Consider the following 16,965-nt stretch of genomic DNA (forward strand, 5'->3'; position numbering starts at 1 on the left):
TAGACCTGTGGGAAGTGTGGAGTTTGTCGGGTGCTTTTTATGATTACAAATGTCATTTAATACGGTCATAATAAGGGGTGATCCTACTTTACAGTTTTTCGACAGTCATGTCTGGTCTATAATATCCGCGATATTCGAGGAATTACTGTATTTTAGTTCATTAAACTGTATGGTCCAACAATAATAATAATTAGTCATTTGCTAAAATAAAGAGTTCAAGTGCCAACTTTTGAGGAGCTGTCCACTGTACTAACCACTGTCCCTGAAATGGTTAATGGACTGCCAACAGCTTTTTTAACAAGAATATAAATCTCAATACAGTTGATTGGGTAAAATTTGATTCTCCAAAGACATTCATTATGTTAAATTTTCATCATACTTAAAATATTTTCCAGGGAAGTGAAATGTCTTTTCAAAATGATGAATATGTGGCTGAAATAGGGACACATACAATATATTTTAGGCCGATTATGTATATATAGTAAGGCTTTTTTCTCTTTCATATTCCCCACCGCTAATCCTCACAAAGGAGGCAAGGGGTGCTGGAGACTACCAAGGTCAACTATTGGCACAAGGTGGGGGTCACTCTGAATTGGTGGCCAACCATTTGCAGTGCACAAGGAGACAGATAACTCCAGTAACCAAGTGGTGCAGATGATGAATGAATGAATAAATGTATTATTTTTTTTCTCATAAAAAACTATCTACAGTTAGTTTTTTATTCGTTAAAAACGTTTTTTAAAGACTATAGAAAGGCTATTTTTCATTTTGCAAAATAGACCTAGTTAGTCTGGTTTGATTTGAAAAAGTAAACCATGTATAGTAATGCTATTTTTCAATTTAAAAGTAGACCATGCCTTTTTTACTCTTAAAACATTTTTCTTTGTTGTTCTGCGGCCTGTGCAACTGTATTGTGTAACTTTGTGTAACTATACTTTCCTGTATCTGCATTCTCACCCTCTTTCTATTGTGACAATGAAATTTCCCGAATACGGGATGAATAAAGTTATCCAATCCAACCCAATGACCATGTATGTATTTTTAAAAAAGACCACCTATAGGAAGTCTTTTATTTGTTAAAAATACTTATACTAGGCTATTTTTCATTTTGTAGAATAGACCATGTATAGTAAAGCTATTTTCATTTAAAAAAGTAGACCATGTATAGTAAGGCTATTTTTCCTATTTAAAAAGTAGCCCCTGCCTTTTTTAACTCTAATAAGGCTTTTTTTTTCTTAAACAATGACCATATATAGAATGGCCTTTTTTGGTGGAAAAGATTACATATATTAGGAACTTTTTACACATTAAAAGACCATGCATAATAATGCTTGTATTTGCTATTTTAGAAAATGGCAATGCGTAAGGCTTTTTTAAGTCACATATAAAAAGGTTATTTTTTCATTCAAAAAAATAAATACCAAGGCTTTTATCTGTTCGATGAAAGCTAATGTAAGGTTGGTTGTTTAAAAAAAAAAGTAAAAGCATGTTGAACAAGGGTTTTTGTCTTTAAAAATAAACTTTGTTTATATTAAGGCGGCGTTTTCCCCCCAAAAGTTGAGCATGTATAGTAAGGCTTTTATTTGTTAAATAATATTTTTCCTGCATTTTTTGCAAATTTGAAATCAGGATGCCAATTTCCCAGTGTTTATATTTTTGCAAATATTCTTCTCTAGTGATTGTGTTAACATGTTTTGCAAGGGTTGAATTGACGTGACTGGACTCTTGTCCACTTGCTTCAATTCAACCTTTCCAGATTGACATGACCGGATCACTTAAAATGTATTTGGAAATATTGCCTTAGTTTTGTTTGTCTTTCTATGCATGCTTAATCTTACTATCCTTTTTCCTTGTGCTGTCATTAACATTTTAAGGAGAAGTTTGGATTGAATCAAACATGACTGTACTCCACTAAAGTTTAATTTATGAAGAAAGGGAATAAGAGGCAATCTGTTGATTCACGTACCTCCAATTTTTTTATTCATTCCTTTTTTTCTCTTTCAGTTATCTATACCTTGTCTTTGATAAATTACCGCTATTAAAATGTCATGGTCACACTGACCACATCAAATAAAGTGAGCAAACATCCATGGTCATTGTGCCCTATTTGTGCGAACTTTGAAACTGATTTTGGATATTGTCTCAAATCTGTTTAAATTCATTAAATCTAACAAATATAATTACAAATACATCTGTGTTGTAGTAAAACTAAATAATGAATACTAGTCATGATTTTTTCAATAAATAGCTTTTTCATTATTTTTTAATGGAAATTATATTATAAGTTATGTAAGAGCTAAAGACTGAATGCATTTCTGTATTTGCCTTGATATTTTTTTAAGTAATTACCCTCTTTCAATGTATTATAATGCCCAAGAGATGTAGAAGTGAACATCTTTTACATTTATATATTCCAATTGTAATACAGAAACAAACTTCATGGCATCAAATAAATTCAAATGTTATTCATGCATTGACTCTGTCATAAATGACTCTAATGTGCAATTAAATGTATCATTTTTTCGGGGAAAAAATCATTTGCGTGACAAAAATTATTAATATACTGACTGTAAAAGATCATGTTCACTTCTACATAACTCTCGAGCATTATAATACACTGAACGAGGGTAATTATTCAATGCAAATACAGAAATACATTCAGTCTTTAGCTCTTACACAACTTATAATATAATTTCCATTAAAAATAATGAAAAAGCTACTTATTGAAAAACTCATCACTAATAATCAGGCAATGGCATAAATCCTTTTAACTAATGTATACACATTATTGCAAGTATTTTTTTTACTGGCTCAGAATCAAGAAAGAGCAAGTATTTACAAATGATGCTTGACTTTGACCAAGTAAATAACTGGGCAGTCCAGTTTTTTCCTATAAAAGCTGGGTTCCTAGTGCTGAAAGGTACGACCCACCAGCCATGAGAGTGGTTGTGCTTGCCCTGACTCTGGCCCTTGCGGGTAAGTCTTTCTCTCATTGACTTTGAAGATTTTATCCGTCTTTTTTCTACTATTCACATTTTATCAGCTAATATTTTACTATAGAGTTGTTTTTGAATGTTGCTAAAACTGCTAACTTTGACAAAGTAACTACTATTAGTTTTTTTTTTCATTTGAAAGTATAGCCTGCAAAATTATTCTTTTTTAAATTCTGATGTTATTAGTAATGCCAGTCCTTTTTTATTCCTTTTAGCCTGTCAACATCAATTCGGTAAGTTTAAATATAGACTTTTATAAAAAAAAAACATTGATTGTGCATGTCTTAGAATAATTAGTTGGTGTTTTTTTAACACAGAAAAGTTCATTTTGTCCTGTTTTGCATAAACGTATTTTCATTGGTAATCTGTTCACGTTGTGATTGACAATTTTGCTTTTCAAGCCCCCGAATTTACCGTTGGTAAGACTTACGTGTACAAATATGAGACACTGCTCCTGGGCGGTCTACCGGAGGAAGGGTTGGCGAGAGCTGGACTCAAAGTGAGAAGCAAAGTTCTCATCAGCGCCGTTGAACCAAGTGTGTTCATGCTGAAGGTGAAGTAGCTCCATCTAGGTAGTCATGCAAGACCTAAGTGAGAAAAGAACCATGATTAACAAAGTCTCCCCCATGACATTCTAGCTGGAAGAACCAGAGTTCTTCGAGTACAGCGATGTTTGGCCCAAGGATACTTTCACCCCGGCCCCCAAGTTGACTTCGGTCCTGGCGTCTCAGCTGATGATCCCCATCAAGTTTGAGTACTCCAATGGTGTTGTCGGAAAAATGTTCGCACCTGAGGGAGTCCCAGTCCTGGTGCTGAACATCTATAGAGGTATCCTGAATGTCCTGCAGCTCAACGTGAAGAAGACACAGAATGTCTATGAGATGCAGGAGGTAAACAAATGTTTTGCATACGGCTCCATCGCCACAAATTCTGAAAACATTCCCTTTTCTCTTAAGGCTGGAGCTCAGGGTGTGTGCAAGACCTTCTACGCCATCACTGAAGATGAGAAGGCTGAACGTATCCTCCTGACAAAGACCAGAGATCTGAACCATTGTCAGGAAAGGATCATGAAGGACATCGGGTTGGCCTATACTGAGACATGTCCCAAGTGTCAGCGGGTAATTCCATGATGACTCTTTGCATGGAATTGAATAATGGAAGGAGAGATAGCGGCAGGCTAACGTTACTGTTGATTTTCCAGGATTCTAAGAACCTGAAAGGTGCAACTGCTTACAACTACGTTCTGAAGACAGTCCCCAACGGTATCATGATCTTGGAAGCATCCGTCAATGAGCTCATTGAGTTCACACCTTTCTCCGAGATGAATGGAGCTGCTCAAATGGAAACCAAGTATGAAAATGGAGAATAAGAGCTAGGTCAAATTCAAGAGGTGATCAAAAAGTTAAATCCTCTTTTTCTTATTACTTCCTAGGCAACGTTTTGTTTTCGTCGAAGTCCAGAATAGCCCCTTGAAACCAGTGCGGGCTGAGTATCGTCCACGTGGATCTGTCAAGTATGAATTCTCCACTGAATTGCTGCAAGCACCTATTCAGCTGGTGAAGATCACCAACATTCAGTCTCAGGTATCTAGTTCGAATTATTTGGGAGGTCACCGATGTCCAGAAGAGGAAGGGGGCATTTCCATCAATATACACTTTTATTTCTTTGCAGGTTGTTGAGATTCTAAACCATCTGATCACCCACAATGTGGAGCGAGTCCATGAGGATGCCCCTCTTAAATTTTTGGAGCTCGTCCAACTCATCCGTATGGCCAAATTGGAAGATGTGCAAATGCTCTGGAGTCAGTACAAGTCTAAACCCGCCTACAGGTAACATTTCCATCAACATTTCGGAGTTGAAAAAAAAGATTCAAAGTTTAAATGACCCTCTTCCACTCTCAGGCAATGGATCTTGGACGCAATTCCCTCCGCTGGAACCCCTGTTGTTCTGAAATTCATCATTCAGAAATACGAGTCTGATGAGCTCACCAATCTGGAGATTCCTCAAGCTTTCCTTGCAACCCTTTACACCGTGACAGCCAGCACTGAGACCATTCAGATGATTGAAGTGAGTAAAGCTACTTCCCATAAAGAACTTTTGAAGTTGATTGAAGATAAAACATTTGACGATGTGTCTTTTTTAGAGCTTGTCAGCAAGCAGCAAAGTCAAGAAAAACCCAGTTCTGTCTGAGATTGTCCTGCTCGGCTATGGTACAATGATTTCAAAGTACTGTGTCGATAAGGCCGTCTGCCCCGTTGAAATCATTAAGGTAAAAAGTCCTGAAGCAAAGCACTACCTTTGTGTTTAGTTTTCCATTTTTAAGGCATTTCAATACTATCCCTCTCTCCAACAGCCTATCCACACCCTTCTCGCGGAAGCAATCACCAAGAGCGACACACGTCAGATCATTTCCGTTTTGAAGGTTCTGAGTAACGCTGGCCATCCCATGAGCATTAAGCCCATCACAAAGGTCCTTCCCATTCATGGCACACCAGCCAGAAGCCTGCCCACCAGAGTTCACGCTGAGGCAATCATGGCTTTGAGGAACATTGCCAAGAAGGAACCAAGAATGGTAATTTGCAATTCTGTGCAGACAGTGAGCTAATCTTTCACAAACCGTTGAATACTTCCAGGCTGAAATGAAATTTTAAAGTGGCATTGTTATTATCCAAAAGATAACACGTCTTGACTAAGAATTTCTTCCTTAAATTAGGTTCAGGAACTGGCTCTTCAGCTCTATATGGACAAGGCTCTTCACCCTGAGCTTCGCATGCTAGCGTGCATCGTTATCTTCGAGACACGGCCACCAGTGGGCTTAATTACCAGTCTTGCCAACCTTGTGAAGATGGAGGAGAACTTGCAGGTGGCCAGCTTCACCTACTCTCACATGAAGTCCCTGACCAGAAGCACCGTCCCGACCCATGCTTCCATGTAAAGTCCCGCTCAAGACTCACAATGTTTATGGTCAAATCTATCATCCTGAAATTAATTTTTAGCAATATTTAATTGCAGTGCCGCTGCTTGCAACGTTGCAGTCAAAATCTTGAGCCGCAAATTGGAAAGACTGAGCCTCCGCTTTAGCAGAGCTGTTCAGATGGACGTATACAGCAGTAAGAGCATTATTTTCCATTCCGACATTGTCCTTATTGTCATTAACTAATGTTTCTGTTTAGGTTCTTTGATGCTTGGTGCTGCTGCCAGTACTTTCTACATCAATGATGCTGCTACCATTTTCCCAAGAACCGTTGTGGCTAAGACTAGTGCCTACATTGCTGGAGCTGCTGCCGATGTCTTGGAGGTAACATTTTAAAGTCCCTTAACTTTGGATAAATAGTGGAAAATGTCTGCCTGACATTGTCAATCATTTGCTAGGTTGGAGTGAGAACTGAGGGACTTCAGGAGGCTTTGATGAAAAGTGATGTACTCGCTGATGACGTGAACAGGATAACCAAGATGAGGCGTGTCATTAAAGCTGTAAGGTCATTCAGAAATCATGATCTCAACATGTGACGGTTCTAATAGGGTTATTTTTTTTCTTTCGTTGTTGTTTCAGCTGTCTGAATGGAGGGCCATGCCCAACAGCAAACCTCTGGCTTCCATCTATTTCAAGATCTTAGGACAAGAAGTTGCTTTCGGCGACATCACCCCTGAGTTGATCAAGCAAGCCACTGCGGTAGAGTAAAATATGTCAAGGATCAACATAAATTGACCTTTTGCAATCTGTGGTAGTACCATGTTACAAGCTTGTAACACACTTAACAGTAATTAAGGGGTGGGCAGCTTTGGTAGAAATCTAAACTGTGATACCATTTCACAATGTCTTTGCATTATTTCCCCTTAGATGGCCAGTCTTTCAACCATTCAAGACCTCGGTAGAGATGCTATCAAAGCACTGGTGGCTGGAGCCACATTCCATATTGCTAAGCCAGTCCTGGCTAATGAAGTAAGACGCATCTTGCCAACGGCTAGTGGATTCCCAATGGAGCTTGGCCTTTACACTGCTGCTGTGACTACTGCGGCCGTTAAAGGTTAGCACTGCCATCCAAACAACAGTAGCCAGAAATGTAGATGCATTTTATATTCTGACATGCGTAAAAATGATTGTACTCTCTGCTAGTCAAGGCAACCATGACACCAGCTCTGCCAGAACCCATCCAGTTCCGCCATCTCTTGAAGACCAACATGGAGCTTGTGGCTGAGATTAAACCAAGGTGTTTAAAAAGTCTAACCGTAAAGTCAAACATCATCCTTTGAATTTTAATATTTTAACCACATCTTCTCATTCTAGTGTCGCTGTGAACATGTTTGCCGTGATGGGAGTTAACACTGCCGTTATCCAGGCTGCCCTGTTCTCCAAAGCCAAGCTCAACGCTGTTGTCCCAGCCTCCATTAAAGCAAGAGTTGACATCAATGAGGGTCTCTTTAAGATTTCGGCTCTGCCCGTTTCTGCACCTGAAAACGTCACAGCTATTGAGTATGATCTAACATTCAATGTTTTCAGTTTGAGAGGGGTAACATAACCTAGAATTTGATCCTTTTGTAGGGTTGTGAGCGTTGCGTTGGTGAGAAACATTGAAGACATTCCTAATCCCAAAATCACCCCTCTCGTCCCTACAAAATTCCTGAAGCCATCTTCAAAGCAGATGCTTGTTTCAAGAAGTTCTTCCAGTTCTGTCAGTCTGGTGAGCTTTCAAATATAAGGCAGAAAACACACATGTACTACAAGACATAGATTGACCTCTTTTTCCTTTTAATAGCCCATTTCTTCAGAGATCGTTCAGGATGATATGCCAGCAGATTTCCAACCCATCAGGAGCAGAGCATTTTCCAAAAAATACTGTTTCCAAGCCTATGGCTCTGGACTAAAAGGCTGTTTCAGGGTGGCCACAGACAACGCTGCTTTTGTCAGAGACATTCCTCTGTACAAAATGCTTGGAAGTCACTCTGTCTCTTTGTCACTGAAGCGAAGTATGTCATACAATTCTCAAAGTATCCAGTCCACTTTGAACAAATCACCCAAAACCACTGTCTAATCTAATGTAATTGCAGATGAAGAAGAATCCATTGAAAGACTGGAGATGTTGGTTCAAGTTGGACCCAAGGCTTTGGACAAGATCATCAAAAAGATCACTCTGGATGAAGAAGAAATCCTTGAAGGAAGACCAGTGTTGATGAAGCTCAAGAGACTTCTCAACGGCACCTCATCCTCTTCAAGCAAGTCATCCTCATCCTCATCTTCATCCTCATCCTCATCCTCGTCTAGCAGCAGCCGCCGCAGCAGCAGCAGCAGCAGTCGCAGCCACAGCGTGAGCGGCAGAAAACGCAGCAGCAGCAGTAGCAGCAGCAGCAGCAAACGCAGCAGCAAACGCAGCAGCAGCAGCAGACGCAGCAGCAGGCACAGCGGACTGGCCCAAAGCAGCTCTGCATCTAGTTTGGAGTCCCTCTTCAGCGCTAGCTCTCGTTCTTCTCGTTCCAGCCGTCCCGTCTCAAAGGTAAGGCTCGCTAAGACCCACTTTTTTTTTTTAATTTGATTGGGCAATCTCACTAATGTTTCCTTCTTCTTCACAGAGAATTAACTATGCGCGCACCTTTGAGAGGAACCACAAGAAGGTATGTATACTCTTGTGTCTATACCAATCAACAGCGGTGCATTTGAATTCTAAGAAAATGTGTTTTTACAGTCTCAACCTACCTCATCATCTCACAAGAGCAGAAGCAGCGGTTCCAGTTTTGAGGCCATCTACAGCAAGGTATATCGGTTATATAATAACCTTTGTTTTGAGCCTTCCTACCTCCACCATCAGGCTAAATACTTCCACTTTTCTGTTTCTCTCCCAACAAGAACCAACTCCTTGCTGCCCAAACTACTCCTGCATTCACTGTCATCCTCCAAGCTGTGAGGACTGACAGCAAACTCCAGGGATACCAAATCACTGGCTACGCAGACAAGGCTAATGCTCGCGTCCAATTGGTCCTGGCTGTTCTGGCTAGCGAAAACAACTGGAGGCTCTGTGCTGATGGTGTTTTGCTCAGCAAGCACAAAGTTACAGTAAGAAGACCCTTGTCTTGCATTATCCATTTTCAATGGTAGATAATGCCTTTATCAATAACTACATGCAAACCTTTATTCCTCAAAAGGCCAAAATTGCATGGGGACAGGCCTGCAGACAGTATGACATGAACATCACAGCTGAGACTGGTCTCCTTGGACAAAGCCCAGCAGCTCGCCTTAGAATGGCCTGGACTCGACTCCCATCTGAAGTCAGACGTTACGCACAGAAGTATGCAAACTAATTTTCCACTTACAAAAAGCCGTTGAACATATTTTGCTCAACAAAATCTTCTCTTCCAGGGCTTACGATTACATTCCCACTTACGTGCTCGACCGCTTCATCCGAGGAAAGGCCGTCAACAGCGCCAATCAGGTCTCATTCACAGTGGCTGCCACATCTGAGAGGACATTGGATTTGATTTTCAAGACACCAACAGTATGAATAATACATTGGATTTGCATTGATTTCTCTTAAGCTCCGATTCCTAACAATTCTCCTACTCCGTTTACAGCGCAGTATCTACAAACTGGCTTTGCGCATCCCCCTTGCCCTGCCTCTGGATGCGATCACAGGACTGACACCCTTTGAAGAAGTGGCTGACAAAATCCGTTATTTCATCTCTAAGGCCGGCGCAGGTTGAACGCAGCTCTTAAAGGAACACTTATGACGTGCATGACATTTCCATGTTATTAACTCATCTTCCTCTTGTCTAACGTTCAGCTGAATGTAGCTACACCAAAGACCAATTGGTCACGTTCAACAACAGGAAGTACCAGAACGAGATCCCCCAAAACTGCTACCAAGTTTTGGCTCAGGACTGCAGTGAGGAGATGAAATTCATGGTCTTGTTGAGGAAAGAGGATAATGTGCACAACCATCTCAACGTTAAAGTGGCTGAAATGTGAGTTACAGGATGAATAAGTAGTGCTATGAGTTATTGTGTTGCAAAAAAATATGAATTACATTGACTTTCTCAGTGACATCGACCTATCCACGAGGGGCTCTGATGTAGTTGTGAAGGTGAACGGAAGGGAGATTCTCCCCAGCAATCTGCCATATCGCCACCCAACAGGTTACTCATTATTTCTTAAAATTGTAACAGTGCCGTTACGCAGAATACTTTGAAATGTCCTCACTAAGAAATGTTATTTCCCCAGTTAAAATCGAGATCAAACAAACCCAAAATGGTATCTCTGTCTACGCACCAACCCTGGGACTTCATGAGGTCTACTATGACATCACTTCCTGGAAGGTAAGTTCATTTTTACATCGTGATCACTATCTATCTATTTGACCCTATTTAGATTGAATGATTGATTCTATGTTTCCATGCAGATCAAAGTTGCTGACTGGATTAAAGGACAAACCTGTGGACTCTGTGGAAAGGCTGACGGTGAGGTCAGACAGGAATTCCGTACCTCCAACGGACGTGTGACCAAGAGCCCCATCAGCTTTGCTCACTCTTGGGTTTTGCCTGCTGAAAGCTGCCGGGACAACACAGGTCAGATGAATAACATCTAGCTAAAAGCAATTTGCATTAACCCCAAAACAAATACAATGCAAGAACTGACTTTCACCATTATTCTTTTAGAGTGTCGTGTGAAGCTCGAGTCTGTGCCATTGGAGAAGAAGATGAACGTCCAAGGACAGGACTCCAAATGTTTCTCTGTTGAGCCAGTGCTCCGCTGTCTGCCCGGCTGTCTCCCAGTGAAGACCACCGCCGTCACCGTTGGTTTCCACTGCCGTGCCAGCGGTGAGTGCCTGAACAAACCACTCCTGGTTGAGAACATAATCAGTTTCTCACGTAACCCCCTTTTTTTGCATATGTTCAGACGACACCGTGATTCCCAAAGACTTCTACAACTTCAGTGTGGATGTGAGGGAAACCACCCAAGCCCATCTTGCTTGCAGCTGCAATTCTCAGTGTGCTTAAGATCATTTACCCTGTCACTTTGTCTCAACGTTTTGAATGAAACATTAAATAAACTGCATCTCAAAACGACCCTAACAGTGTATTAGTGTTTATTTAACTGCAAACATCTAGGAGGGAAACTGTCCAGGAAAAAAAATCAACTAAAGGGGCCTCAAAGCATTCTGGTCTCAAAGCATTCAAGGGGATTCAAAGCATTCTGGTTATTGGCTTTACCATCCCAAAAGGGCCATCCTCCAATTAAAATGACACCTTCTTACTTTAATGGCTATTTACCCTTTCCAAGAAAGGATAATAAATCGCACATCAAAGCATTTTAAACATGCTGCAGTAGATTTTAAACATTTATTTTGAGTGTCAAAAGCAAGCCTCAGCCGGCACATATAACAAAAGAAACCTTTCATATCCACAAGTCTAATGGGTTTAATCCTTAATTTGCAGTAGGTGAAACTTAAAACAAATCAATTAATTCTATAATTCACTATGGAAATACTACTACATTATCAATACTACTACATTATCAACCATTCAATAGTCTCAAACCCACATGTTGAAACGAAACATTCTCCTTTTTGTATTGCAAACCTCCTTGGGAGTGAGAACCTTTATAGAATAGGTAAACATGAAGATATGAAATGCAATTCCTTGTATATCTCCATAGAAAACAAGTCAAATTCCACAGATAGGCAACCAATATTACGACAATCCTGGAAGTCTGAAAGTATTTGGTCTGCACTTCAATGCATGGACATTGATCTTGAACCATCAACTGTTTAAAGTGACCCGTTCTTGTCCCGACCGAGCTTAAAGCTGCTGTGGTCGTCCCCGCTTATCCAACAATTGTGCTGTTCCACCAAAAAGCTGGCATCTCCCGCATCTTCACTCCGATTTGCTTTGGTCGAGCTGAAAGTCACAGACAGCCATTTAGGGCCATTCCAACATGAACACAAGGATCAGAATGTAGAGAAGGGTATAGAAATATGTACCCGCTTTCACAGATAAGGTTTAATTTGTGGAGGCGGTCAGATGAAGAGGGTGATAGGCTTGGTGTGCTTGCCGGGGTGGGAGAGGCCAAGGGCTTTTCTGGAAGTGATGCTCTACTGGGCTTGCTTTCAGTTGCTGCAAAGATGAAGGAATCATATTGATTCTTTCTCACTAAAAAGTTTCTTTTTGAACCCCTCTAAGAAAATTGAGCCTGAGAATCAATCTTGAATGAAAAGGTACTTAATAAAACTGCATGAAGTTCCATTTTTGGAAATTCTGCAGATGCATGAAGCTTCTGAGGCCAAGATGCCTTTTGAGTAAAATACAAAACTTTACATTGGCTGTATTTTGAACTGTGAAATATTTGTCACCTGACCAAATATAAATACATTCTTCTGTATGGATTATTCTCTTGTGGGGGTGCTGGATCCCATCCCAGCTTCCCATGGCCAGGATGAATAAATGTTTTAAATATTTGGATGAAATTTTTCCCCCAAAATAATACATTGGATTTCCTAAAATGTCGCATTCGCATTCGTGCTAGTGAAAATTAAATATCAAACTGTAACATTTCCTCTGCTCTCAAAAAAATTAAAAGGAACACATTAGTTACATCACAGCTTAATATAAAGTTGAACATTTATACAATTAAAATGTTCTAATTGTTGCCATTGTCTATTTACGATGCCCACGTGTGCTTAACCAACCAGAAAATAACCTGACAGATTTTTATTAATTTCATACCCAGCCCAATGAAAAAAAGTGTTATATTAATGTTTGGTAGCTCTAGATGGAAAAAGAGAAATAAGACACTCACATATTTGAAGGGTGCATTGTGACTTTGACCTCTTTGGTTTCTTGGAGCCGGCAAAAGGGCTCAAATTTGAAAACTGGTGTTTGAGCCACATGGCGCGATCTTCCTCAAAAGTTTTTCTCTGGGAGCAAAAGATAAAGAAAATGTCATTACACTAGTAGTGTCAGCATCAACTTGGTCCACCATGCTGCTTTCTGGGTTATCCATTACACTCACCTCTTGGCTCAGTCGAATTGCTGCCTCGGTAAAGTTCCTCCTCTCCCTCTCAAAGTTCTTCCTCTGTTCCTCCAGGATCTTCCACTCGTCCCGGAGACGATCCTTTTCTCTGGAAATGTGGGAGTCGCCCAGCCCGGCGGAAGTCTCCTCCTCCTCACACTGAGAACTTAGCTTCTGTTGCATTCATTCATCTATTTGTTAATCTTCCAACACACATTTACATACAATATTGTTTCGAACCTGCAGGAGGTGTTGTTGTTTCAAAATGTAGTCTTGACATTGCCGCACCTCGAGCTTTAGTTTGCCCATTTCTTTTGATTTTCCTCGGGAAATGGGCTCGGCGTCTTCACTTTCATCTGTCGAAACTAATGGCAAGCAAGTACAGTTCTATTTTTAGAATTCATAGTACAAGGTCCTATCGTAATTCTTCATGTGAATATAGTTCCCCCCAAAATAATTTAATAAAGAGGAGTGGGACTACCTCGGTGGTCCAGCTTTTCAACGTGATTTTTTAGTCTTCTCCACTGCCGTCGAACACTATTAGTCAGCTTCTCTCGAGTGTGAACACTAAACAGTTCCGAGGTCTCCTTAGCAGGATCGAGCACTTCTTCCTCTTCATTAGATTCAATCTGGATGAACAGAAAGATAAATAAATAAGCATATTTTAATTTATTGCATCATTCCCACAACTTCAAGTATGTTCATGTAATGAGGCACTTGCTAAACACAATGTAAACACAACTGAGCATCAACACAAAACAAACTGGCAGTATAAACGGTATATATAAAAATAAAATATTCTGTGGTATGTGCCTAACCCATTGGCCGCCAGTAAATGATCATTGCTAACTTTCCCAGTTCTAATTCGCTTGGATATTAATTGCCATGAATACTGAATTAGGCCTGGATTGGTTGTGCATGATGACAGCGAGTGTGCTATTTGCATTCCACCTACTTCTATGGCACCGTTGTCCTGTTTGTCTCCTTTGGCAATTGACTTTCTGGAACTGAGAATGACCACCATGTCTTTTTTCATCTGTTTCAAAACTTTTCTCAACTCTGCATTTTCCAGCAGTAGCTCCCTCTGCGTGCTCTCGTAGTCCGTGAGCAGAGTTTTGTACATCTCCCCCTCGTGCCTGCGTTCAAGCACAAAATTAATCACAAACAAGCTTTTGGTTTGTTTTGTGTTCCGAATATGAATTACTTTGCTTCTGTCTTCTCAGTCTTCCACAGGCTTCTTTTCCCATCTGCTCTTCCTAGTTTGTTTGCTATGTCGATGGCTAAATTCAGAAAAAGGTTAGTTTTGATACATTCGGTTAGTTGGACAATGATGGTGTAAGATAGGGGATCTAACCAAGTCTCTTCTCCTTTTTATCACCCAGGAGCTGATTCAGGTTCTCCTTCAGTTTGTTAAACTCTCGCTCTTTCCTCTTCATCTCGTGATTGTACTGGCTGGCTCGGCTAGAGATAATGTTCTGCATCTTGTGAATCTGGAACAAAAGTGTTGTTACTTCTATATTGTAAAGTGCGCCCATAGATAGACAGATATAGATAGTTTTATAAACAGATATTAGTCAGTGTTAAATCACCTCTTCCTTTTCATTTTTCAGAGAGTTCTGCAAGCTTTTGACTTTCAGCTGATGCTGCCTTTCCCGTTCAAAAAGTCCAGTGTTCTCTCTTTTGGCAATTTCGAGCTGCTCCTGTATAAAGAACATGGAATCCAGAGTTTACCACAAAATGAACTATTTTGCAAATTCCATCATGATCCACTACAGCACAGTACGTATGAACTGAGAGAACAAAAATCCTCCTAGCTATTTTTTTACTTTGTCTACACACCTAACACACAAATGGGCGGAGAAACAACCTTTAGCCGTGTCCTGGTAAGCTGCAGGGAGTCCACATTTTTGGTAGACTTCAGATGCTCTTGCTCCAAGTTCTCCAGGGTTTGGGAGCCCTTGCGGTGCAGTTGTAGTAGTTCGTACATGACGTTGAGCACAGAGATGATATTCCCATCCAAGTTGCTACCTGACTGCATCCAAACCTGTGAATTGCCATCGAGCTTCGTCCAAACCGGAGAAAGACCCAGTGATAACAATTCCTGTAAAAAAAATGAATGATTTTAACACTGTAAGGTAATAAAAGTAAATTGTCTGTAGTTATTCTTACAAAATTGCAAAAGGTGGACTGGTTAATGTAAAGAATATTACGACATTTGGTTATTAGCTACAATGAGAAGACTACTGGATTCTGTCTTTTTGTCCAAATTGTGGTTTTTAGTCACCAACCTGGTTGATTTGTTCCACACATTCTTCCACGTTGTCCTCAGTGCAGAAGTTTGTGAGCATGTAGGAGTTAATGTGGAGTGGTGAATGGTTCATGTGGCCCGTTTGAGAGGGTGTTGGACATTTGACAGAACTGCTGCAAACGTCCTTGACATCTGAGGAAGAGTTTTTTTTTGTAATTAGGCGCAGCAAAAATGACAAAAATTAAAAGGTAAGCATTTTTCAGAAAGTAATCAGTGCACTTTTAAAATGAAACCATTATTTTCTCTTTTTCATAGCAAATTCTCCAAATAGTGAGGACTGTTTTTAATGTGTCATTACAATGTTTTCACCTTGAACTCACCTAATGAAGATTCTGGCATGGTTAAAGTGGACTTTGTGAAATTTTAAACATCCACTACACATACATTTGCTCACATATGGTGTTCCAGTATGCTCCAATGCAGTCAGCTCCTGAAATAGATTTTCAGATTAGCAGTGGCAGCACAGTGTAGTCCGGATTACAAGACCATGCATAAGAACACAAAAACAGGGTGAAGGTGACAGAGGGAAGAAAGCACTCATTTTTTCCCCCGACTGCCCAATTATAATACCTTTAATGCCTTTTTGGCTTGAAACAGTGGGAAAATGTTAAATGCACATGTTAATACAGACCATCATACTGTGTTTCACAGATCTGCAGAAGATAGAATAATCCCATTTTAATGGGATAAATGAATGTTATTCAAATATTTTTGGGAACTATGAATCATTTTTCTCGATATTATTGTTATTTACAGAGAGGAGTGTTACTACAGGTGTTTTTCTTAACAGCTCACGAGTTGTAAACAGCATTTTATCTAAATGCTTTTAGGATTAGTTGATCAAGATAATCCCAGACAGGCAGGGTGCAGATTTATCCTCTTTGCAACACACTCAATAATTCCCATTCATTAAATATAGCACGTTATCTCAGTATTCTGTTTTTCAGCGGTTATTTTAAGCAAAAAGAGGATCATGAATCAAATAATTGCAATGCTTTTACGTGACATTTTGCAATATTAATTGATCCCAAGGGAAAAAACATGATTACATGCCATCATAACTACGAAGAGCAACTTTTAATTTTACCTTATCAGTTAAATGGCCGTTTACTAGAATTTCCAATAGTGAAATCATTCCGATTTACGATGAAGGCAACAAGTTTGATGATTAATTGGGAGTGAACGTGTACGTGTCATGATCATGATGTACTTTAAAATATGAGGTAATAAACATGAGGTAACATAACATCTTGATGCGATCATCATCACTTGCGTATTTATAAGTTGTAAGCAGTGCAAAAAAAGGGGGAAACAGGTGGTGGTCTCGCCCCAGATTTGCTACCCCCTCCTGCCGAAATTAAGTTTAGATTTCGTGTTTAAAATGCAGAAAAAAAGATGAAAGATGGATAACATACTTACAAACCGCCAATGTTCTCTTCCTTAGTAATTCATTGTCACCTGGTCGCTCACCAGGCTGGTATCCACAAAATAGAACATACTTACGAGAAGCACGCGGATTGGTTGCTATGGCCGAGAGTAGTAACAACAAATTATCTGATTGGCTCTGGCTATAAATGCCTTTTAAAGTATTCTCCATTCAGAAATATGCACAAACACAATAGGGCAATCTGAATATGACAAATCTTTCGCTGATGGACATCCTAAGA

At 40.0% G+C, this 16,965-nt stretch overlaps 2 protein-coding genes across 2 annotated transcripts; one reads left to right on the top strand and one right to left on the bottom strand.

Annotated features, from left to right (window-relative positions):
- The first annotated feature begins 2,875 nt into the window (after positions 1–2,875).
- LOC144196907 (vitellogenin-1-like) lies at positions 2,876–11,048 on the top strand. The gene is made up of 34 exons (XM_077717416.1): positions 2,876–2,976; positions 3,209–3,226; positions 3,395–3,546; positions 3,632–3,883; positions 3,950–4,111; positions 4,195–4,343; positions 4,426–4,576; positions 4,665–4,822; positions 4,895–5,060; positions 5,137–5,262; positions 5,347–5,565; positions 5,707–5,924; positions 6,006–6,103; positions 6,167–6,291; positions 6,366–6,467; positions 6,547–6,666; positions 6,835–7,021; positions 7,111–7,204; positions 7,282–7,467; positions 7,537–7,675; positions 7,751–7,961; positions 8,043–8,485; positions 8,562–8,603; positions 8,675–8,743; positions 8,836–9,042; positions 9,132–9,274; positions 9,346–9,481; positions 9,558–9,681; positions 9,767–9,947; positions 10,024–10,118; positions 10,204–10,298; positions 10,382–10,547; positions 10,638–10,799; positions 10,879–11,048. Exons 1-34 carry the CDS (start codon positions 2,937–2,939, stop codon positions 10,977–10,979), a joined length of 5,037 nt encoding a protein of 1,678 aa, XP_077573542.1. The 5' UTR covers positions 2,876–2,936; the 3' UTR covers positions 10,980–11,048.
- A 491-nt stretch (positions 11,049–11,539) lies between these two features.
- LOC144197194 (afadin- and alpha-actinin-binding protein-like) lies at positions 11,540–16,800 on the bottom strand. Its single transcript, XM_077717842.1, has 14 exons — positions 16,714–16,800; positions 15,619–15,728; positions 15,279–15,430; positions 14,858–15,091; positions 14,580–14,690; positions 14,345–14,480; positions 14,195–14,270; positions 13,946–14,126; positions 13,472–13,619; positions 13,231–13,355; positions 12,991–13,164; positions 12,778–12,895; positions 11,963–12,095; positions 11,540–11,879 (listed from the first exon to the last, which is right to left on the bottom strand). The coding sequence occupies exons 2-14, from the start codon at positions 15,635–15,637 to the stop codon at positions 11,750–11,752; spliced, it is 1,737 nt and encodes a 578-aa protein (XP_077573968.1). The 5' UTR covers positions 15,638–15,728; positions 16,714–16,800; the 3' UTR covers positions 11,540–11,749.
- Between the last annotated feature and the right edge of the window lie 165 nt (positions 16,801–16,965).

This window comes from Stigmatopora nigra, chromosome 5, assembly GCF_051989575.1.
Source record: "Stigmatopora nigra isolate UIUO_SnigA chromosome 5, RoL_Snig_1.1, whole genome shotgun sequence".
Taxonomy (NCBI): Eukaryota; Metazoa; Chordata; class Actinopteri; order Syngnathiformes; family Syngnathidae; genus Stigmatopora; species Stigmatopora nigra.

Bases quoted from the DNA above. Each gene is read 5' to 3' on its own strand.
- LOC144196907 (XM_077717416.1), top strand. From the start codon at position 2,937: ATGAGAGTGGTTGTGCTTGCCCTGACTCTGGCCCTTGCGG. The intron at 4,823-4,894 runs GTAACATTTCCA...TTCCACTCTCAG, and splicing joins AAGTCTAAACCCGCCTACAG to GCAATGGATCTTGGACGCAA. The intron at 9,682-9,766 runs GTTGAACGCAGC...TCTAACGTTCAG, and splicing joins CATCTCTAAGGCCGGCGCAG to CTGAATGTAGCTACACCAAA.
- LOC144197194 (XM_077717842.1), bottom strand. The intron at 14,271-14,344 runs GTTAGATCCCCT...TTCTGAATTTAG, and splicing joins TAAAAAGGAGAAGAGACTTG to CCATCGACATAGCAAACAAA. The intron at 12,096-12,777 runs GTGAGTGTCTTA...TCATCTTTGCAG, and splicing joins ACAATGCACCCTTCAAATAT to CAACTGAAAGCAAGCCCAGT.